This window comes from Schistocerca piceifrons, chromosome 2, assembly GCF_021461385.2.
Source record: "Schistocerca piceifrons isolate TAMUIC-IGC-003096 chromosome 2, iqSchPice1.1, whole genome shotgun sequence".
Classification (NCBI taxonomy): Eukaryota; Metazoa; Arthropoda; class Insecta; order Orthoptera; family Acrididae; genus Schistocerca; species Schistocerca piceifrons.
Window position 1 is genome coordinate 213,399,102 of NC_060139.1, and position 24,888 is coordinate 213,423,989.

Consider the following 24,888-nt stretch of genomic DNA (forward strand, 5'->3'; position numbering starts at 1 on the left):
ACTTTCAAATTACATGAAAAACATTTCTATTTCATCAGTCCTGGCCACATTTACATAAGTTAATGAGAGGTAAGCAGTGCCCATTGTAAGAGTTGTTTGTTTATACATGAATAATGTAAAGTGGATATTACAGTAGTTGCAGTGGTTAGTTTTCGTGTTGTTCTGTTGACAGCTTGAGAAATGGTTGTGCTCAGACTGTGACAAGCTCAGATGTGTGTGTAGCCGACGTACCTCACCATGCTCACTCCAGCGGCGGTAGTTTAGGTCTGTTAGTTTGCTGCATGTCTATACACATTGCGTTTTCTGTGAAGTTACCTGGCATAATTGCTTCCTTACTAATCCTGTGATATAATGCAAATAAGTAACAACTCGACAAACTGGTGTGTTGTTCTGTACTCCCACAAACTGCATAAGCATAATTCCCATAACCTAAAAATAGGGAATTTTAGGAAAAATATTGGACTATTAAGACTTGAATCGAGGTATATTCAGTAAGTGAAAGAAAAGAAAATTTCAGTGAGTTGTTTATGAAATATTGAACTTATAATTTTGATGATCTAGGGAATGCTACTATTCAGACTAGCTTTTTACCTTAGCCTTTATTAATGAAGGAACAATAGGAATAACGAGCTCTTGTCTGTTATGCCACTACATCTTCAAGGGCATTTATTATTTATTGTAAAAAAAAATTGAGTGTTTGTATGGGTGTGTAAAGTACTGTAACCACTTATACCACAAAAAATGTTTGTTCTTTCGTATTAACTGCTGACTATTAATAAAGAGGGTTGCCACAAGCTCTGGAAATCAGGGAATTTCAAATGTATCAGGGTAATTTGGAAAAAAAAAAAAAAAAAAAAAAAAAAAAAAAAAAAAAAAAAAACTGGAAAATTTTCATTTTTGTCTCAGTAGCATGAAATTGTTGCTTACTGAAATGTCATGCTTTGTCGCTGGCTGGGTGCAGCTTAGTACATGCACAGCTTCCCTACTCTCTCTTTCTTACTGCTTCTCCCCTTCCCTCCCCACCCCACCCCACCCCTCCCCTCAGCTTACAGTCAGTGTTTGCTGCCACCACTACTTGCTGCTAGCTTAGCAGCAGCCGATGAGAGGTAGGGGGGCATGAGGAGTGGTTTGTTTGGAGCTGATTTGTTGATGCAGCGGCACGGTCATGTGTGCATGAGTTGTGTCTGAGTGATTGTGTGAATGTGTGTACACTCTCATTTTCAGTCAAAGGCTATGGCCAAAAATTTCATTTTGAGAGTGTGATAGAAAAGACAAAGTGCCTATCTATGGCTCAGCGATCATCTTTACAGTGAGTTGAGTTGCTACCTATCCTCATTAGTATTGATTCTCAGAATATTTCGCAAGTTATCTGTTGTGTGGGTGATCACCGCAATCTCATTTCATCAACATGGTGTCTGTGATACATGAATAAGCTGACCACATGAGTGGGCTTCCATGACAGACCAAATCTGCAGGCCATTTCTGTAGGTATCTGTAATGGATCAGGCCTGCCAATCTGAAGCCCATAGTTTCCCACTAATGTGTGGCCCCTGCCTGTCGGATATAGTCTCGTCGATCTGCCCGCAGGCTGGGTCTGTCTGTTTGTGGCGTAATGCGGCGAGTTATATCCATGGACCCAGAACTGTGGTGTTCCTCGGCAGGCCAGAGCCCACAGGCGATGGATTTCAGGAATTGCGACTGTCTCACCGCATGTACATTGTACAGTGTGGCATTTTGTAGACATTTTATTTATTCTAGTACATTTTGGCACTTCAAAAGTAGTTTATATATTAGAATGTATGGACGATAAGGAGAAGAAAATTGTGGCAGTCGCTGGCAGTTTGTACGCTATTTACTCATGTATTTCTTGTAAGAAAAATTGCACAATACCTGGAGAATAATAGACATAACAAAGTGGGCAATAACTGACAATAACGAACATAGTAGAACCGACATTTTATTGGTCGTTACCTATAGTGTTGGTTTACACAACTCTTCCCCACCTTATACATTTCTTTCAAGAGGCCTACTTTTTTCTTAGGTTATTTCTGAAAGCAGGTAAGGTATTTTAAATCTGTCTTGCAACTCCAACAAAATGTGTATTTTTGTCACCAAATGTGTTTCACTTTATTGAAATAAAATAACATCAGTGGTCTTAATGAAACATATATACCATTTGGATTGCTTTCTCCATCTAAAACCAGTTCATTACAAAAGAGGTTGATGTTAGTACTTAAGATTTTCACTCACACGTTTAGAAATACGGAAGTCTACTTTTTTTGTCAACTTACCGTATTTACTCGAATCTAAGCCGCACCTGAAAAATGAGACTCGAATTCAAGGAAAAAAAAAATTCCCGAATTTAAGCTGCACCTGAAATTTGAGACTCGAAATTCAAGGGGAGAGAAAAGTTTTAGGCTGCACCTCCAAATCAAAATGAACGACGATACAGCTACAGTAGTTTGGTTCGAGTCGTAAGCTTAGCAATTAAGCTTTACCAGGTAGCCATTACTATGCGTCAGGCACTCCGTCCATATTTATATGGGTAACTCTACCATCTGGTGAGCAAGATGTATGAAACAGGCGAAATACCCTCAGACTTCAAGAAGAATATAATAATTCCAATCCCAAAGAAAGCAGGTGTTGACAGATGTGAAAATTACCGAACTATCAGCTTAATAAGTCACAGCTGCAAAATACTAACACGAATTCTTTACAGACGAATGGAAAAACTAGTAGAAGCCAACCTCGGGGAAGATCAGTTTGGATTCCGTAGAAACACTGGAACACGTGAGGCAATACTGACCTTACGACTTATCTTAGAAGAAAGATTAAGGAAAGGCAAACCTACGTTTCTAGCATTTGTAGACTTAGAGAAAGCTTTTGACAATGTTGACTGGAATACTCTCTTTCAAATTCTAAAGGTGGCAGGGGTAAAATACAGGGAGCGAGAAGCTATTTACAATTTGTACAGAAACCAGATGGCAGTTATAAGAGTCGAGGGACATGAAAGGGAAGCAGTGGTTGGGAAGGGAGTAAGACAGGGTTGTAGCCTCTCCCCGATGTTGTTCAATCTGTATATTGAGCAAGCAGTAAAGGAAACAAAAGAAAAATTCGGAGTAGGTATTAAAATTCATGGAGAAGAAATAAAAACTTTGAGGTTCGCCGATGACATTGTAATTCTGTCAGAGACAGCAAAGGACTTGGAAGAGCAGTTGAATGGAATGGACAGTGTCTTGAAAGGAGGATATAAGATGAACATCAACAAAAGCAAAACAAGGATAATGGAATGTAGTCTAATTAAGTCGGGTGATGCTGAGGGAATTAGATTAGGAAATGAGGCACTTAAAGTAGTAAAGGAGTTTTGCTATTTGGGGAGCAAAATAACTGATGATGGTCGAAGTAGAGAGGATATAAAATGTAGGCTGGCAATGGCAAGGAAAGCGTTTCTGAAGAAGAGAAATTTGTTAACATCCAGTATTGATTTAAGTGTCAGGAAGTCATTTCTGAAAGTATTCGTATGGAGTGTAGCCATGTATGGAAGTGAAACATGGACGATAAATAGTTTGGACAAGAAGAGAATAGAAGCTTTCGAAATGTGGTGCTACAGAAGAATGCTGAAGATTAGATGGGTAGATCACATAACTAATGAGGAAGTATTGAATAGGATTGGGGAGAAGAGAAGTTTGTGGCACAACTTGACCAGAAGAAGGGATCGGTTGGTAGGACATGTTCTGAGGCATCAAGGGATCACCAATTTAGTATTGGAGGGCAGCGTGGAGGGTAAAAATCGTAGAGGGAGACCAAGAGATGAATACACTAAGCAGATTCAGAAGGATGTAGGTTGCAGTAGGTACTGGGAGATGAAAAAGCTTGCACAGGATAGAGTAGCATGGAGAGCTGCATCAAACCAGTCTCAGGACTGAAGACCACAACAACAACAACCCTTCCTTTTTCATGTGCTTCGTCTGGTTTGAATTGATTGCTTATTTTTCTTTGATCTCATAAGTGTCGTTCTCTTTGTTATAGGTGTTTACGTCACTCTAAGCTTAAAATGCATTACTGTACTGCGTCATGCACTGTTGGTTGCATTCTGATATTGAGTGTTCATGACCTGTCGCCGCTTGCGGCATGGCTTGCTTTTGTGTGCGCTATCGCCGCTTACAATAAAAAAAGAGAGCAATTGTATCATTAGCGAAACAATGGCAAGAGACTGCTATTTGTTATTACTGTTGCTTTCTTTAATAATGATCAACAAAGACCAAATAACAGACTGTGTATGATAGAAGATGTTCTGAAGGAGAGTTTAGCGAAAAAAAATTTCCGTTTGAAAATCGTTGCAGATGCCTCTTTAGTACATTACATTCTGCACAGAAATTAGAGTCATCTTAGATTTAAAAATCCATTCAATTGCCGTGCTTCATTTCTGACTGTATCACTATTAGGCATAAGAATAATACGAATATAAACATGACATGATATGTATATTCTTCCGTGTTTGCTGTTGTCTCACTCTAGTTTAGTAGTTTGTTAGGCAGACAGGATTTAAATGATATAGCAGCAAACATGAAAGAATACATGGCAAAATGTTTATATTCGTATTATTCTTATGGCGAAGAGAATACTGCATGTGGTTCACAATTCATAAAAGTTCCTATTAATAACCATCTCTTCTCACAGGTAGGAAAAAAACTCAGAACGTAGAGTTGGCCATATTGACAAACATCGCAAACAGTCTTGCCAGTCGCATTTTCGTAGTACATTGAAATGCTGCTACATTCGAAGATGAAAAATACAGAATTTGTATTTACTTCGTTGGATAATGTATGAAAATGCAGTGGTCGAAACTTGTGGCGGAGAAAAAAAGCTCATCTCCCCCCCCCCCCCCCCCCCCCCCCCCCTTTTTTTATGCAGAGTATTTATCTTTGTACCTGCAAAGCATGCCTGTGCAGCGCTACATATATTCAACGGCAGAAGTTAGTTGTGGCGGCACCTACCAACATTTTTCAGAACTTCGGCTTACTTTGCACTCGATTCTAAGCCACAGGTGGTTTTTTGTATTACAAAAACCGAATAAAAAGTGCGGCTTATATTCGAGTAAATACGGTACCCTTGATGTCTCAAAATTTGTCAGGGAAAAATGCTAAAACTTGTCTGGCAATCAGGGATTTTCACTTGGGGAAACTTGTGGCAATCGTGCTAAACTTTGTGCAGTGTGTGGCGGCAGCGCAGAAAAACTGTTAGAATAACTGCTTTGCAATATGCAAGTTCTTAGTTTGTGTGTTTAAGAGGGAAAAATTCAAACATCTCCTCAGAGACACAGATAAATCTGAGGCTGGTGTGCTTCATTATTGTGCCTAACTTAAAAATACGCTGTTTACTGTTGTACAGTACTTGTGAGTTTTGTATTTTCATCCAGATGTATGAGAGCCTGAAAAAAAGAGGAACAGAGGGAAAAGTTAATGCAGATACGAGTTAGTAGTGAAGTAAATGGATTACTGAAATGGTTGTAGTGAGATAAAATGAGAATGATGTAAAAGATAACAATTCCAAGAAATAAAAAAAATGTATGTATAAGTACAGAACTTAGTTTGGGAAAATTGGGTGAAACTGAACCACTTGAGAAATTGTGTGCACTTAGTATGACTGACACAAAGGGATTATATGTAAATATTAAGATGAGATACAGAGTATCAGAGGAAATGGGAACAAAATGAAAAATGTAAAGGTTGCAGCATCAAGAGTATATAGTACTACATCCAAGAATGGGAAGATTAGACAAGGCAGTATATGGTATCAAAATGAAAACTAAATAGATAGTGAACAGTAATTGGTTGTTAATTACAGTGTTAAACTGTGTAATGCTGAAATCTCACTCACAAATACTGATGTAAGTTGATGAGAGATACAGATGAGGCTTTGAAATTAAAGTGATTAATATTACCTTTAAACTACTCACAGCATAAAGTATTGAATTTTAAAATGTGTGTGGAATTATCTCAAAGAAGAGCATGTGTATGATTCTAATATACTGATGATATTATTTCTCCACAAAGTTACCATTTTTGGCAGCATCTCTATTTTTGGTGTTAATTTTGTTGTATAATAGTTTGCTCCAGTCCTTCATTTTTATCATGTAACACTTCTTCTTGTGTCTGAAATCACTGTTCAACTTTTAAAATACATATGTGCTTCATTACCAGTCTCATGTGCAACTGCATGTTTTCAACAGTAACAACATGTGAAACACTTGGAATGGAGTAGTGTGGAAAACTTTCAATATATCGTATTGCTCTTGAAAAGGACAAAGGGCACAAGTCTGTCTAAATGATTATTCTACATCAAGTGGACTAGTGATCATTTCCAGTTTGAATAAAATTTACCATTTCCAGTTTGAATAAAATTTCACACAGATGGTCCCTACAGAAAAAACTAAGCTATGCAATATTTGAGCTCAAGATACAATAAATAAAGATGTCAGTGACAGAAGGGAGGGGGACTGCAAAATGTGTACAAACCCTGTAATAGTTTTTCAACTATTTTGTGACTGCAACAATTTTTGACAAAGTGCGAGTGTATCAATGACACTTTAGTAGAGAAGTTATTGTCATCAATAAAGAACTTTGTATAATGAAACTTCCTGGCAGATTAAAACTGTGTGCCCGACCGAGACTCAAACTTGGGACCTTTGCCTTTCGCGGGCAAGTGCTCTACCATCTGAGCTACCGAAGCACGACTCACGTCCGGTCCTCACAGCTTTACTTCTGCCAGTAGAGCACTTGCCCGCAAAAGGCGAAGGTCCCGAGTTCGAGTCTCGGTCGGGCACACAGTTTTAATCTGCCAGGAAGTTTCATATCAGCGCACACTCCGGTGCAGAGTGAAAATCTCATTCTGGAAACTTTGTATAATGCTCACATAAAAACAGATAAAATGGCCACATTTATCAGAAATTCCAAAAGTCATATAATATGAGCAATAGAGAGGAAGTGAGGCTACACGTAGAGTTAAGTATAAATCAGCATATGTATGAAGAATAAATGTTGCTTTGGATTAGTAAAAGACTACTAGGTGAACGGTGAGCATATTTTCATATTTTTACTGAGAAAATTATTACAATCATTAACTACCTGGCCCATTTCGTATCATAATGAGAATTACATTTTTGACCCATGGAACTTGCTGATAACAAAACTAAAACTAGCTGGTGCAAAGAAAATTATCCACTGAAAGCCTTGCCTCAGAATGTAAAAAGTATATAGCATTAAAGACAGTAGCATTAAAAGGAGACCCTCCCTTAGAAATTCAGATGAGAAAAAAGTGAAAAATCGATGGGCAGCTGAATGAGACTACTGGTTTCACTGACAAAATGAAAAATCTAGTTGACTATAAATGTGCTTTGAAAGAAGAGCTGTTTAGTTCATCAAAGTGTAAATAATTGCCATATGTATAGATGTAAGAGATGGTTGAACACATTTTTGTGAAAGATGGAATTATAAAAAAGTTAGAAATATAGTAGAAGGAAGAAAAGATGATGACAGAGAGATCAAGCAGCGAGGGGAATTTTAAATGTGAAAGAATGGTAATGATTTGCAATAAGACACTAAAAATATGTGGGCCATGAGAGCACCAATCTCTATGGCCATTTGTCAAATGAGGACAATAGGAACAGAGCTGACATCTCTATAGTCTGGTGTTCTTACCTCTTAGAATCCCCTTTCTCATTTCTTTTTCTCTTTACCAGTGTTAGTTTCAAAATCTAGCAATTATGTATTTTTCCCTGTCATTTTGTCAACCATGTTCTCATCATTCCCTCTTTCATTGTTGGGATTACATATTCTTTCCACGAGAGTTTCAGAATAGTTTTAAATAAATAATTAGTCAATCTATGCATACTGTTTTACTAGAATCGTATACATTAACGGCATTGGAGAAGACAGTGCTTGTGTCAATATATGTTTTTGATTTGGGTACCACTCCTCTTGCTCAAAGTCTTAATCTGGTCAGTTTACTGAGTTCTGGCTTGTGCATCAGCTTTATTTCCTCGGACACATTTATTTATTTATTTTTACCTTCCCCTTTTCCTTGCACCTGTTGTTTATGTTTGTGCTCTTCCAGCCACTGCTTATAACTGCAATGAATTTCCTAACTAATCAGTGTTTTATTGGGAGCACCATTAACGGAACAATATTCACTGCTTCGTTTTGAATTTTCTATCACACAGTACTCTACTTGTTTGTGGAATCTAAACTCCTGCAACTTTATTTTATTTGCAGCCTTTTGCAATCTCTGTTGTATTTATACAATATTTTCTCCATTTTGTGTATCCTTTTAATCATAATTAATAATTTATTGCTTGAGGCTCAATGTTACTGAACCATAAATAATCCAATTTTTGTAAGTACAGTCTTTTTAAGTACAATTATATTGCATTTATTTTGTTTTTGACATGACGACACAACTTTTTATTTGTGTAGAAAGTAGATTTTTTCTGGATCGTATAACTTTTATTAAGGAATTGAGATGTACACTCATATTTTATGTACAAATACACATTGAATGGAAAGCAATAGAACAGTTTTTATACATCTTCAACATTAGATGACATGCCAGGGTCTGACATACCTTCGTTTTGAAAATCCGTGGTTTTAATGTATTTTTTTATGAGTACTTCAGATCATTGTCAAAATGGTGCTCCGGCAAGATGAAATTCCCACAGTATGGACTACTGCCAAAATTCTCTCGTCAACACCTTAGCACTGGGACAGTATTATTAAAGAAGTGATGGAAAATCATAGCTCGACAAATCTGCTGAATAGAGACACGAGATGCCTACTTAGCACAGTGTGGGATCCAGCAGTGGCCATGTTAAAATCACAGCGACTAAAAGGGAACTGTTTCTCACACAAGGATGATACTTCAGTGGCAACATAGGTATTCGGGTGACAACAGCAAGTGTGGGCACACATTGGGGCAGACATGTAGAGGGTGGGCAATTAAAAGAGGCCCAGAGAAGAGAGTTCCAAAGTAGTAAGAAACACGGCAGAGGAAAGGAAATACAGTACTAAAGCTGATGTTGAAAGTGATCTCCATTCACCTTTCAGAACTTTTGGGCCCTGGTCAGCAAGTTGCTCAAGGTGAATCAAAGCTGGATCGCTGGAATTATTACAGTCACATCCAAAATGTTGTGCTGCAGTTCTTGAAGACAGTGAGGCTCACTGTGACACACCTTAGACTTGAGGGCTCGCCACACAGAGTAATCACATACTGACAGATCAGAGGACCTGGGTGGCCAGTCAGGGCTGCAACCAGACTGACCTCTGCTAACAGCTCTTGTCTCAGGGGTGAAGATTGTGTGTAAATGCACTCCAAGGTTTGGCCGGCTGTATGGGCAGTTGCTCCATCCTGTTGGAGGTAACTGTAGGTCTTTTTCCTCCTTTATTAATGCTGCCACAAATTCACTTCCAATCATATCCACTTCTCCGGGCCACTTTTATTTGCCCCACTCTGTATATCGGCATGTGACTCCAGCCAGAGCGCACTGCAGCAGGTGATGGCAGCACACACTATGATTGTGTGTGCCAATACTATTAGTTCTTTGTCTGACAGGTGGCATAGCTGTCACTTCTGCTATCAATCAGGAAATCCTTGCTGTTGATAACCGAACTTATAGAATTCACACTGGCAGATTTTCTTCTTAGACTGGAATAAATAGGAGGTTTCAGTCGCAGCTCAGCAGTGTGTCGCCACACCTGAAAATGTCAATCAGTTGCACTAGTAAAATATTATGGGAATTACACTAAGACATCTGATGTCTCCCCCAAGTACCATTCCTACAACTAGTTCATCAGGGAAGTCTCAGGCAACACATTCTGTATCTATATGGGGAGGAGACATTGAAAGAATTGAATAAGTTTGATAAACTTAGGAATAAGAAGAGTAGATTGCTGCTGTGTATCCTTGCATTCTTATTACAGTCCCGAGATCTTAGAATTATTCCAACCTTCCGTACGATAACATACTTTATAGATTCTGCAGCCACCAACAGAATTAAAAAATGAGCTGCCCATGCAGTGGTGAGGGAGAGGATTCATCAGACTCAGTGGGAATTGGATTTCTTATCCAGAGATTTCTGGGAGCCCAATTGAATCCTTTGGTAGGAAAATGTGAGCACCACAGCCACAACTCAGAAGACTTTGTTAATCTGCACAAGAACTTACGACTGGCACCATAAGATATTCTCATTAGTTTTGACGTGGTGTCAGTTTTCATTTGAGTGCCACTGCAGGAATCAGTATTACTCATTGGCGAAAAGGGAAACTTGTTTTTTATTAAAGCATGTGCTCACCTATACCGAATTTTTATTCAGTGACCAATACTTTTAATAGACTGACAGGTTTGCAATGGGTCTTCCCTTATCACCTGTTGTGGCTAATCTTTTTATGCAAATTTTGAAGTGAGAGCACGCCATTCAGTGGTTTTGAAACCTGTATGCTTTTGGTGATATGGGGATGACACCTTCGTAATCTGGCCTCACAGCACTTGATCACTGGATGCTTTTTTACATTATCTTCATTCAGATGTCAAGTTTATAGTGGAAATGGAAAAATGGTGAACTATAGCTGCTGGATATTTTGGTGCGGAGAAAGAGGATGGCATCCTGGGTCACACTGTGTACGTAAACCTACACATACAAACTTATCCTTAAAGGCCACCGACTGTCACCGTCCTGCACAGTGAAGTGATGTGCTTAGGACGTTGGTCCACAGGGGACCGCCATATCAGATTCAGACAGTTTATCTAACCATCTATGCCTACTTCGTACCATATTCTTACAGAATGGATATTCTGAATGGGCATTCGGCACATGATAGATAAAGTGAAGAGCTGGAAGAAAGAGAGAACAAAGAGGAATGGTCATCTTGCAATACTACGGCAGTATTTCTTTGGTGATATGAAGATTACTGAAGAAATATAAAGTTTAAATGCATCTTTTGTCCACCAACAAAACTTCTTGGCCCAATGAAATAAAATTTTGATTTGAGAAAGCCTGGTGTCTGGAAGATTCCCTGTAACTGCAGGATGTCACACATTGGACAGACTTTTTGCACTGTGGAAGACAGATGTGTTGAACACTTCTGAACCAGCCAGAGAAATCTGCAGTGGCCAAGCATTGATTCAGGATGGGGCGCAATATGGGCTATTAAAACACCAAAATATCTTGTTCATACTGGACAAGTGCTATTAACACTCTCAGTTCCAGCCCTATTCTATGTACCCGGCTCCAGAAACCAGACAATTTTATCAATATTTAGAGACCTGCTGTGGGGTAGCATTCGTTAATATATGTTGACAAATAGCCAACCATTTAAATTCTACTTCCTTCCACTTTTAAATTATGGTGAGATGTTTATGTTGTATTTAATAGAGTTTGAAGGTAATCACATAATTAACTGCCATGTTTTCGTAAATTTAAAAAAGTCATATATTCAAATAAAATACAGCAAACATTTTATAAAGAGAAAATATTTTATTTATATACACTCTTTATATTCCTCAACTCAGTTCTCACACAGAATCATAAGGTTTCTTTGTGTGGTATATTTTGAAACAAGGTTCCATACATAATGCAACACCACACTGCTCACATTGGTACCACGTTTCTTTGTGGGAAGCTTTTCCATTTCCTTTCTTGCTCCTGGAGCTGCATACATGGCACACACTTGCAGCATACGTTTTGGATGTTGATGGTATGTGCTGCAGAAAATGCCTTTGTGATAATCTGCCCACAGTTCCATTTTGTACAATTGTACCAGCGACTTGTTGTGCTTCCTCCTGAGTGAACTCAGCTGCAGGTGTTATCAAAAAGTCAGTGATTGTCATTTTCTTTTGGTGCACCAAATTGTACGGCAAGAATGAATTTGACACTCCCATAAGCAGCAGGTGAAAATACATCTTCCTCCACCATTATATTGTCCAGTGTCGAAATGCAAGCGTACTGTAAGCGTTGGTCTGCAAGGTCGACCCCAGCCTTGTTGCAATTGTAATCTAGAACTTGAAGTGGCTTCAGTACAAATGTACGATCCCTTTTTGTGTGTATACCAAATGATGCCATATGTCTAGTTGATAATGAATACACATCTCTCTTGTCCTTCTATTTCATTGCCAACACATTACCTCTACGTCTGTATGTCATTTCTCCCTTCTGTAGTTTAGTTGCTACTAAATCTTGGGGCATTGCTCTCCTTGAATTGCTCACAGTGCCTGCAGCACTAGTTCCTGCTTGAGCCAACCGCTGAAACAGATCTGGACTCGAATAAAATCTGTCTTAAGTACACAGTGTGGCCTTTATGCAACAGATTGCCTTCAGACAGGAGCCTCAACATAGCTGCCGATGGTGCGTTGTCGAGCACTTGCTTTCCAGCATACACTTCAAAATTGAGGACATAACCACTGCTTGCCTCTGCAACAGTGCACAGCTTCAATCCGTATTTGTGAGGTTTGTTCTGTATGTACACTCGAAAAACTTACACGACCTCGAAATGGGCATATTCCTTCATCTGTGGTAAGTTTTGAAGAGTGGATGAAATCCTCCTCCTCCTGGCTTTTTTTGCTTACGATTATCAGTGAGATGTAAGCAAGAAAGTGTGTGATTATACCGCAAATGACTCATTATATGTGGACAAAAATTGCAACTTACAACTGGATTAGAGCACCAGTGATCTGCCATTCTTGGCCTTCTGGAAATGCACATATGGAAAACGATGCCCAAGAAACATCTCATTTCAGTCAACGTAACTGGCTTCCATGAACTCAATAATGAATGAAGTCTCAGTTCATTTTTACTGCGTTTCTTTTAATTGTTTGCGGTGCACATGGATTTGTTTGTGCTTTTAAGTCTCTGATATGTTCGTTCGTAAGAAACACTTTAGCACAGTTGAATACCGAATTTGCAGAATTGATGTCTGCAAGTATTTTTCTCGGCATTGTGTTGATAGGCAAAGATGGTAAAAAAATCAGCTCTGCTCCAGACGTCAACTTCAGCAGCGGGAACATCAAGTGGTGTGTACTGAAATTCGTCATCACTTCCAGCCCGTTCTGATGAGCTACTTTCGTTCAGATCGTCAACTGGAAAGAATAATATAGCCTGTGACAGTGTGATTGCCGCAAAGCGTAACAAAATGCTTGACAGAGCATAAGTTTTTTGCGTAAATAGTAACAACACCACTTAATGTATAAGTAATAATTCATATACCTTTTTAATGTAATTCATATACCTTCAAAAATGCCATTCTCTTCCTCATCCTCTTCTTCACTCTCTGTGTCATCTAAAACCTCTTCCATCATGAGTAAGTCACTTATTTCCTGATCGGAAAGACCTCTCCATGCCGTTTCGAACAAAGCTCACAACCTACAATTCGCCATGTACCGGTGTTGGCGCGAATAAAGCGCTGCATGCCAACGTTGGTGTGAAGAATTATTACTCCTCAAACATCGCTAAGAGAAGATACTTCTTGCGCCATCTGTGAACGCAAGCCTGAACTAAGATCCCTGGAAGCCCATACCACCGTCCAAAGATGTCAAAGAGATGATACTTCATGAAAACATTGTAGCCCATAAATTCTACAGGCTTGGCAATTTTCGGAAGTCCAGTGGCCCATAAATTTTATGGGCTTGGTGTGGAGAGTGTTAAAGAAGCAATGGAGATTTGCAGCTTGCAGGAACTCTTCACTGCTGGTCACTGAATTTGACACGTTCACACCTGCACGTTTTCATTGTAGAATGGCATAAATAGGATGCTTTGGTAAACAGCTCTGCAGTGTGTTTGCTGCACCCGAAGATGTCGGTCAGCTGCGTCAGTTAAATATTGTGGGAATTTTACGGCATCGAACCATTTCTACTAGTAGCCCATCTGGTAAGCATCAAGTAACACATTTCAGGTCATTTATTAACTTGCAGAACACAATTACGGAGTAGCACTTCCAGCCTTTGCTTTTTTATGGGATAATTTGAAGAGTACTGCTGTAGCACAATTGTCTTATGAGGGTTGATAAGGCACATGATTTATAATGTGTGATTATATTTGGGTCACTATTTTAATTCATTGTCGCCATTGTATTAGTGGAAGCATCTATACATGCATTTCTTTCGAGATGAAACCCACAGTTTTTCAGTCCAAAGCAAATGTGTATTTTCCTTCCAAATAGCCTAATGTTTGTGGCTTTCAAGAGAAATGCATGGGAGTTATCCTTGTAGATAATAAGATAATAGTACTGTAGAAAGATATACATGTCGCACAGTGTCGTGTGCTGGTTATCCTAGACTGACAGACCTACATATGCCAGAATGCACATTCGTCAACTGCTGAAGTCAACAAATGTGCCTTCAGGCATAGGTCTGACTCTGTTCACTGTCTCTCCAGATCGCTAAAGGAGACATTTAATGGTTTGAGGATGACCAGCGTGTGCGCGCGCGCGCGCGCGCTCACACACACACACACACACACACACACACACACACACACACACACGTTCATTTACCTATTGATGATTCCATCACAGCTGTTCAGTGGGTTGTTACATTTATTCCTTAAGTTATTTATCCTGTCAAGGATTTTCCATTACCATAAATTATAAGGTAAATAGACATAATTTAAGAAGACAAGATGTAGTACTTACAATGTGTTTTAAATTGTTTATTTATTCTATTAGATAAGATCCCAAATGTAATTTTCGTAATCATTGTTGCGGTGCACATTCAAATATAATTGGACTTTTGATGTGAATAACAAAACAATCTTAAATTGTAACATAACTAGTGACCTGCTTCAGCTTCACATGGGCAGCACTAAATATCTCTGCCTCTTTACCATCTTTGTCGTAGCAGCAATAAATTATATACAGAAACCTTCTTCCTGAATCAATTTATCTACTAGTGAAAATTATATTAAAATCCCTACAGCAGACACTGAGATTAGCCTTCACATGCTGACAGAAAAACATGGTGGGAGACTTTAATTTCTAATATGTATAAGGATGTGTGTAGACTCTGGTCAAGCTTCACTACTCTCTGGAGTTGCAGTGACTGTTTGCTGCTTCTTTGACCCCCCCCCCCCCCCCCCCCCAAAATACCATTTCCTCCATAGTTGAACAGCTCGTAGCTTCCATTATTGCCACAAGATGTCACTCCAAACGTCAGTTAAATATGGCACAGATAACAATATTTACACACTCATTAATCCTATAATTACAAATTATGTATACAAATTTTCCTCTGAGTCAATCTACCTATTGGTGAAAACTGTATCAAAACCCCTACAGTAATTTCTAGGTTTAGCCTTCACATACAGACTGAAAAATGCAGCAAAGGGCTTTAATTTAGTAATATGTACAGGTACAGCAAATAGTGCGAGGTATTTTCAGCAGGACTCATCCATTTTACTGAAATATGTTGTCTGGAATTAAAATCAAATGCTTGTAAGACAGTTTATTTTCCTGTTGTAGAGAGAGCAGTGAGAAAAAAAGTTTAACAGACTTAAATTAAAAATTGTTCTGTATCATTTTTATTTCATAATTATTTTTGACTATCATATAAAATGTATGTTGAATCAATGGTTCATTTTGATTTCAGTCTATTGAATCAAAATTAACAGCTTCTCGCAATATTGCCAGAGACAACATACATCTCAGTGATGCAACAAACCGAGAGCCTTACAGGTGAAGTCTAAATTTTATAACTTTTTCAAAATTTTATGATAATTTATTCTTTTGAACTAAACTTTTATTTTGAAATTAAAATTAATAGTAACATTTGAAGCATAAAGCAGTCATCTTTCTGCAGATCATGTATCTAGCCAATTTTAGACACTCTTACAGTATCATAGTGTTAGTTTAATAGGTAGTAAAACTGGTACTCCTAACTTACAGGTTTATTAAAGATGTCTTGTGAAAAATATGAACATACTAACAAGCATCAGTGAGATGAATATGGTACACAACGTTCACGTTTTGAATATCGCAAATATTGTAGTAAACCTGTAGAAAAACATTGGAGGCTCGTTGTTCAGAATTCGGGAAGTTGTAAGCTAATAGAAAGGGACAAAGCTGCTCTCATTAGAAGTTAAGGACTGTGTAAGATTATAACAAACAGATAAATCAGTGTACTTTATGTCAGTTATAACTGACATTCGAGTGGTTATCTGCTGTGAAACTGATGCAGACGCATAATGTACATTGGCGTGAATTATAACATAATAGTACTAACATGGGTCTGTCTGTATATACACTCTGGGGTAGCTATTTATGGGCTTATTCTTTTTCTGACTAGTCCAAATTGACAGTCCTACCAGCATCCTGCAACATTTATTGATGATTTCTTCTACTTCAGCCTTAATGGGATATCCACAGTGTTTTTTTTAACCCCACTACAGAGATTAAATAACAACATGGATAACAAGCCATTTATTTTCTGTTATGGAATTCTTTGCTCACCATTTGTGAGAAGCCAGTTTTTGGGCCGAAGACCATGACGACAACAACATGATTGATGGGTACCGTATTTACTCGAATCTAAGCCGCACCTGAAAAATGAGACTCAAAATCAAGGGAAAAAAATTTTCCCTAATCTAAGCCGCACCTGAAATTTAAGACTCGAAATTCAAGGGGAGAGAAAAGTTTAAGGCCACACCTCCAAATCGAAACAAAGTTGATCCATTTTAATATGAGACATAATTTAGGTCGAATGAATGACGATACAGCTACAGTAGTTTGGTTCAAGTCGTAAGCTTAGCAGTTAAGCTTTACCAGGTAGCCATTGCTATGCATCAGACGCTTTGTTCGTATTTATTCGGGTACCCTTCCTTTTTCACGTGCTTCGTCTGGTTTGAATTGATTGCTTATTTTTCTTTGATCTCATAAGTGCCGTTCTCTTCGTTATAGGTGTTAATGTCACTCTAAGCTGAAAATGCATTACTGTACCGTGCCATGCGTTGTTTGTCGCATTCTGATAATGAGTGTTTATGGCCTGTCGCCACTCGCAGCATGGCTTGCTTTTGTGCGCGCTACCGCCGCTTACAATAAAAAAAAAAGAGAGAGAGAGAGAGAGAGAGAGAGAGAGAGAGAGGAATTGTCTCATTAGCGAAACAGTGGCAAAGAGGCTGCTACTTGTTGTTACTTACACTGCTGCTTTCTTTGATAATGATCAACAAGAACCAAATAACAGACTGAGTATGATAGAAGATGTTCTGAACAAGAGTTTAGCAAAAATTTTTCTCCGTTTGAAATCTTTGCAGACGCTTCTTTAGCACATTACTTTCCGCACAGAAATTAGTCATCTTAGATTTAAAAATCTAATCAATTGCCGTGCTTTATTTCTGACTGTATCAGTATTAGGCATAAGAATAATGCGAATATAAACATGACATGATATGTGTATTCTTCCGCATTTGCTGTTGACTCACTCTAGTTTCGTAGTTTATTAGGCAGACAGGATTTAAATGAGGTAGCAGCAAACATGAAAGAATACATGGCAAAATGTTTATATTCGTATTATTCTTATGGTGAAGTGAATACTGCATGTGATTCACAATTTATAAAAGTTCCTATTGGCAACCATCTCTTCTCACAGGTAGGAAAAAATTCAGAATGTAGAGTTGGCCATATTGACAAAAACCCCAAACAGTCTTGCCAGTCGGATTTTCGTAGTACATTGAAATGCTGCTACATTCGAAGATGAAAAATACGGAATTTGTATTTACTTCGTTGAATAATGTATGAAAATGCAGTGGTCGAAACTCGGGGCAGAGAAAAAAAGCTCGTGTTCCACTTTTTTTTTTATTTACTGACCCAGAGGTTTTGGCACAAGTATTTATCTTTGTGTCTGCAAAGCAAGCCTGTGTAGCGCTACATATATTCGATGGCAGAAGTTAGTTGTGGCGGCACCTACCAACATTTTTCAGAACTTCGGCTTACTTTGCACTCGATTCTAAGTCGCAGGCAGTTTTTTTGGATTACAAAAACCGGAAAAAAACTGCGGCTTAGATTCCAGTAAATACGGTAACTTCTTTTAGGAAAGTGGATTGGGGCAGTTGATACTATTATGTTCAAAGTATAACTATTTTAAATGATGGTGAATTAAAAGAGTCAGGTTTATAAGTGATATGTGAATACTTTTGATAATACAAAATTGTTAAAGGCTTTTGGGACCACTTCTTGACTAAATGCCTATAGGCTTCTGTCTCGGGTTCTTCAACCAAGGTTTGACTGATGATTTTTCTGACGTTTCGGCAGGATGAGCAGGTGGCATTGTCAAAACTTCACCCTCCATTGCTGGTAGTGGAATGGAGCTGAGCTCATGGCTGCAGATTATATGTACATTTCACATCAGCGTCCAAGGGCTTCTCCACATCATTTCCAGTGCAGTTCTCCTCTTACTACCTCCAATGGTCGTTAGTTGCAGCACAGGAATCCAGAATCCATTTACCTTGAGGCTTTCTTCTTTCAGCTTTTCTCATGTTTGTGTATTTCTATAGCTTCTCTGAACAAACATGTGATAGCTCTTCTCTACACCCAAAACTTTCATGTAAGCCTCACACAGCCAATTTCTCCACCTGCCCCAGCCTGCAATGTCGCTTATGTTCTGTGATCCTGGTGTTGATTGATCGCCCAGTCGTTCCAACTTAAACCTTTCTGCATGTGCATGGTATGCAGTATGTTACCAACATCGTAAATAGTCGTTACGCCGTGTTTGCGCAATATATGGCCGATTCTGTCTGTCAATTTGGGAATGTATGGTAGGAAAGCCATACCCAACATTTCTTTTTCCGATGTGTCACTTCACCGGGTGTTTGACTGTTATACTTCTAATATAACTGCCAAACTGCCACTCATTGACTCTCTGGAGCACAGTGGTTTCATTTTCCCGCAAGACATCACCAAGCTCTTTCATACATGTCTCACCACAAGCTATTTCATGTGGAATGGCAACTTGTGTGAAAAGCTGTGGTGGTAGCTTCTTCATGGAACAATTTGAAGCACAGGCACTGGACTTGGCACCTTGCAAACCTAAGGTGTGGAGCCATGGTGACTTGCTAATATGCTTGAATAGCCTCTATGCCAACATAAAATTTACCATGGAAGTAGAAAAAGGACAAACAACTACCATTTCTAGATGTGCTGGTCACAAAGGATGGTGAAAACCTGGAACAAACATGTGTCAAAAACCGACACACATGGACCGATACCTGTACAAACTCTCAAATCACCACCCGAGCCAGAAAAGAGGCCTGGTTAATATAGAGTCTGCCAGAAAGATTGTATACACTTTTTGTCAGACTCTGTCGAGATAGCGATATTGTCATTCGATTTGAGATAAGAGTGTGTTTTAGTATGGTCTTTGGCTCAACATATGTTAGTACTTTCATCTCGGTATTGGAAAAACAAGATGACTGGAGCATGCGTGACATTCAAGCAATGAAAATGTATCGTGAAGTGGTTTTTCAAGTTTGATAATGCCATTGAAGTGCAATGTCAGTGGAGGTGGAAGTTTGAAACAGAACTGTCAACCCACCTAACAATTAAACACATCATTGACAAGTTTTAATTGCAAGGAACAATTAGTGATATTCACAAAAGGAGATCAGGAAGACAGTGTACAACTACAAGTCCTACTTCATCAGCTCTTGTGTTGGAAATGTTTGTTAATTCTCCACAGAAGTTTGCTACGCAATTTGCACGTAAAGTGGGAGTTAGAATTCTGAAAGCTGCAAAATGGAAAGCTTACATTTCATGATTACTGCATGCGATTAATGTTGATGATTCTGATCGCCGAATGCAGTTTTGTGTGTGGTATCAGCAAATGATAACTGATGACGAACAATTTGTGATGAAGGTTGTGTGGAGTGATGAGGCACAATGTGAACTTAATGGAACTGTGAATCGGCATAACAATGCGTACTGGGCACCTGAAAATCTGCATGTTTATATGGATAAAGCGGTCAATCGACCAGGGGTTCCTGTGCGGTGTGGACTATCATCTAGGGGCTTAGTGGGACTTTTTTTCTTGGACACTACTGTTACTGGAGAAGTGTACCTGGAAATATTAAGCACATCAGTTTTGCCAGGTATACATGTGCTTTAGGGAGCTGATGAAGAGGTCTTCTACCAACAGGATGGGGCACCACCTAGCCATACGAGCTTTCCTGGATGACAGTTTTTCGGGACTATGAAAGGTAACGTCTGTTGATGTAAGCTACACACGCACTGGAGGAACTTCGCCAGGAAATTACAGCGACTTGTGCAGCGATCACCACTGTAACATTGACTGACGTAGTTGCGGTGACCGCTTGTCATTCTGTTATGTGTATAGCTGTCTTCTTTTCTATAACTAGTACATCCAAAAAAGGTAATTTTCCCCCCTTTTCAATTTCCATCGTTAATTTGATGTTTGGATGAAGACAATTAAAATGGTCCAATAACCGGTGCAAAGAGTCTATTCCATGTCGCCAAACAAGAAACATATCTCAGAAAACACGAAGGCTTCAAAAAAGACGCTTTCAGGACCATATCCTCAAAGTCCTCCATAAAAAGATTAGCGACTATGGGGGATAAAGGACTCCCCATGGCGACACCGCTGGTTTGTTCAAAATATTTGTCATCAAATAAAAAATAGGTGGGCACCAGAACATGACGGCAGAGCTTCGTCATTTCCTTATCAAGTTTTTCATTAATTAAAATTAATGACTCTTCAAGAGGGACCCGAGTAAAAAGTGACACCACATCAAAACTAACACGTAAATCAGAGGGACAAAGATGAAGCAACTTTAAACGCTGAATAAAATCCACGGAATTGGAAATATGGTGTTTACATTTACCCACATGAGGGCTGAGAGCCGACGCCAAATATTTTGCTAAGTAGTAAGTTGGTGCACCAAAATTAGAAACAATAGGGCGCAATGGGACCCCATCCTTATGGATCTTTGGCAAACTGTATAATCTAGGTGGAACGGCCACACCAGGACGTAGTTTTTTGATAGTGTCCTCAGGTAAGGAACACTTCTTCAGAAGTTAAATCGTAGTCCGTTTTATGTGATCCGTGGGATCCTTCTGTACTATACGATATGACATATTATTAAGTAAATCATACATCTTATTCACATAATTTGCCTTTGAGATTAAAACGATAGCATTACCTTTGTCTGCTGGTAAAATTAACAATTCACGGTCCTCTCTAATAGACTGAATAGCTGCTCGTTCAGTTGAAGAAATGTTACTTTGTGGAAGCCGAGACTGATGCAAAAGGTGAGAAACCTCCTGTCTAATCATCATCCTGTCTAAACATCATATTCATGATTGAAATTGAAAAGGAGGGAGAGTTACCTTTTTTGGATGTACTAGTTTATAGAAAAGAAGACGGAACTCTAGGACACAGTGTTTACAGGAAACTGACTCATACTGACAGCTATTTACATGCTGCCAGTTGCCATCCACCTTTTCAATGTACAGGAGTCCTTCGGACCTTGGTTAAATGAGCATATGCTGTCTCGGATGCTGAGAATTTACCACAGGAGCTGCAGCATCTTAAGGACATGTTCAGTAATAACGGCTATATGGACCGACAGATTCGATGTGCTTTTGAGTTTGGACCTCTACCTGAACCTTCTGAAGACACCTTTAGGTCTGTGGCTTTCCCTCCATATGCTGGGAATCTGTCCACCAAGATAGGTAAGACTTTTGAAGAATTATGAGATCAGATGTGTTTTTCGTCCACCAGCTAAGATTCTAGTACTTCTTGGCTCTGTTAAAGATGATTTAGGTTTGAGGAAGTCTGGCGTTTACAAAATTCTGTGTGAGTGCGGGAAAATTTACATTGGCCAAACTATTCATAACGTCAACAACAGGCGTATTGAACATCATCGCCATACGTGATTATTACAACCAGATAAATCTGCGGTGGCTGAGCATTGCCTTACAAAGGGACACAGGATGCTATACAATGAGATGCAAGTAGCTGCAAATGCTTCGTGGTACTGGGATTGTGTTTTAAAAGAATCAGACAAGCAGATAATATCATTCATCGTGATAATGGATACTCGCTAAGTAAAGCATGGAATCCTGTTTTATCAGATATGAAGAAACTATGGCATCTGAATTGGCTGGATATGAATAATCATTTGTAACGATATTTCGTTTTCAACAGTATTCACCACTGGAGGTGCTGCAACTCATGACAACAATCCATTTTATTCATGGTATTCAACTCCACTCACGGTTGCTACTCCACATAACTCACCATCACTTCTCAGCAGTCTCTTCGCATTTTCACATGTATTAATTTTCCTAATGGACCAAAACTCCAAAATTACACTGTGGCATATTACATTACAGTGCTTTTGTACCCATAAAGCCATTCCATTTCAATACAAGATAAGCATTGTTAACAGAAATGGAAAAAAAATATATAGAATGAAGAAAAAGAAAAGGTACATACAAACTTCATTAATGTTTTACAGAACCGTGAATGCTTAGCACTAGTAGATGTACATACAATAACCTAGGTCAAATAAGCCCTTAACTCAGAATTCAGGGTTTTATACTATCTAGACTCCTTCATTATCTGCCCCCACTATTTGAATGTTATTTCGTGTAGACAGTAACATGTAGTGTACAGATTTGATAGGCAATATCAAACTGTAAAAAATGTGATTAAACCTCTGTGTGGATGTATCTTTGTGTATAAGGTTGTAGTGAATGTACTTTTTCATTTCAGAGGGAGGCGCATAGGACGAACTGCTACACCGGCATCACCAAGTATTCATAGCTACCTGCGAGCATGAAATCCTAATGCCTGCTGAGATGTTAAAGAAGTATCTGTGCTGCTATGACAAAAGCTGTGTAGATCTTTGCAGGCTGTTCTTTTGCCCGCACACAAATTTTTGCACATGTGTACTTTCTTCAGAAACATTTACAATCATTTTGTTAATTACAGTGTGCAATTTTGCACTAGTCTTCTGCTCTGAAATAGTAATTCAGTTATATTCAGGGTTTTCATCACAGATTTCTTTTACAAGAAGTACGCAACAAGCAGCTTTAATATGATCGTTTGTAAATATATTCTGTGATGCAGCAGAAATTTTTTGTAAAAAAAGATTTAAAAAATCACAATAATAATAATAATATTTTATTTGAAGGAAAGATTTGACAGTACTGATTGTTCTGTGCAAAATCTTATTGCCTTGTTTAAGATAACTGAATTCAAATACATTATTAACTGTGGTAGTATTGATATGTAAATTTAACAATATTCTATACAAGAAAATGCTGCAATTTAGTTAAATTGTATTTAAGTATGATGAAATCTAGTAGTATTTAGGACTGTAAGCAAAAATTTTAAAAAAATTAAAAATATGAAATAAATAAAGTGAACAACATTGCAGCTCTGGCAGTTGTAATTTTGTGATAAGATTATTTGTGATCTTCAAAATTTATGTGATATTTTTGAAAGGTAAGGATTGACCCTCTCAACAAATTAAATCAGGATATAATCAGATAACATGCCATGCAAATGGAGGGTAATAAACCATATTTGGGAGGGTGGTGGGAGAGGAAAGTGTCTACAATAGTGAAAGTACAAATTCAGCCAAGGAAACTTATAATAAATCACTGCAAACAAATATTTTAAATGTACTTGTATTGCAACTATAGTACTGTCTAAAAATTAAACATGCTTGCTTTGTCTTTTTAAAAAAATCTCTTGAGTTTGGATATTAATTTTTGTTTCTTTTCCTATTCAGAGTGTAATGTTTTAATATTTATGTGATTTTTGCTGTTTATTTAGATACAATTACTTCTGCATTTGCTGGACATGTTCCTTTTTCAACTGACGAATTAGCTTTTTAAATTACAGTGATTGATCATCACTACAGCAAAGCAGTACGCTTACACAAGTGGCCATTACTCCATATTCATTTGTAGGCTGTACTGTTATTCTCATTAAAGATGATTGATTTGAAGCAAACCTTTGTCTTTTTCCTTTACATTAACCTAAAACAAGAGTCTCTGAATCTTGTCTTGTGGGTTCCTTTCATTGTAATAGCTACAGATTAACAGGATTCTATTGGTAGCCTTACTCAGTAAGAACTGCAACTTATTTTTGCTTCCCATGCCACATTTTCACAGTGCAAAAATTCTGAATTTCCAGCCACCGCAATTCTCCTTACAGGGCAGTCAGTCTGCTCCGGCTACCTGTAATTTTTTAAAGGGGCAGTTGATTTTATATACATCTGAATATTAATGTTATAATAAAATTGCACACAGAGGAAGTAATAGAAGTTACTGGAATTCAGCAGATAGCCTGCATACACTTTTGATAGAGGAAACCAGTTTTGACTAATTTCATCAAACAAAATTAGACGCAAACAAATCTTAGCTCAGTTGAATACTGTAAAATACGAAGAGCAAATGCTAGAATTAGCATACCAACAGGCAATGAGTAGTAATGTTTAACCTTTTAACTGCCTGTGACATACACTGAGGTGACAAGTCATGAGATAGCAACATGCATATTTATGGATGGCAGTAGTATTGTGTACACAAGGTATAAAAGAGCAGTGCATTGGAGGAGTAGTCATTTGTACTCGGGTGTTTAATGTGGAAAGGTTTCCAATGTGATCATCACTACACAAATGGAATTAGCAGACTTTGAACACGGAAGGGTGGTTGGAGCTAGACACATGGAACATTCCATTTTGGAAATCATTAAAGAATTCGATAATCCAAGATTCACAGTGTCAAAGGTGTACCAAGAATACCAAATTTCAGACATTACCTGTCACTGTGGACAAAGTGGCCAACAGCCTTCACTTAATGACCAAGAGCAGGCGTTTGCCCAGAGTCG

General features: G+C 38.3%; 2 protein-coding genes across 5 annotated transcripts in view; one reads left to right on the forward strand and one right to left on the reverse strand.

Moving 5' to 3' along the window:
• Nucleotides 1-24,009, forward strand: part of LOC124777952 (nuclear distribution protein nudE-like 1-A) — a 173,101-nt gene extending 149,092 nt beyond the window's left edge. For 2 of the 4 annotated variants that reach the window (XM_047253510.1, XM_047253511.1), the window contains exons 8-9: nucleotides 15,628-15,713; nucleotides 22,762-24,009. In XM_047253510.1, the coding sequence (XP_047109466.1) occupies nucleotides 15,628-15,713; nucleotides 22,762-22,828 (153 nt within the window). In that variant the 3' untranslated portion in view covers nucleotides 22,829-24,009. Of the gene's footprint in view, nucleotides 1-172; nucleotides 265-15,627; nucleotides 15,714-22,761 lie in introns of all 4 variants that reach the window. The other 2 variants (XR_007015811.1, XM_047253512.1) reach the window with 2 other exon arrangements.
• The window catches only part of LOC124777951, a 100,977-nt gene continuing 99,425 nt past the window's right edge, over nucleotides 23,337-24,888 (reverse strand). The window contains exon 8 of the transcript XR_007015810.1: nucleotides 23,337-24,236. The gene's annotated coding sequence lies outside the window, so the exon portion shown is untranslated. The remainder of the gene's footprint in view (nucleotides 24,237-24,888) is intronic.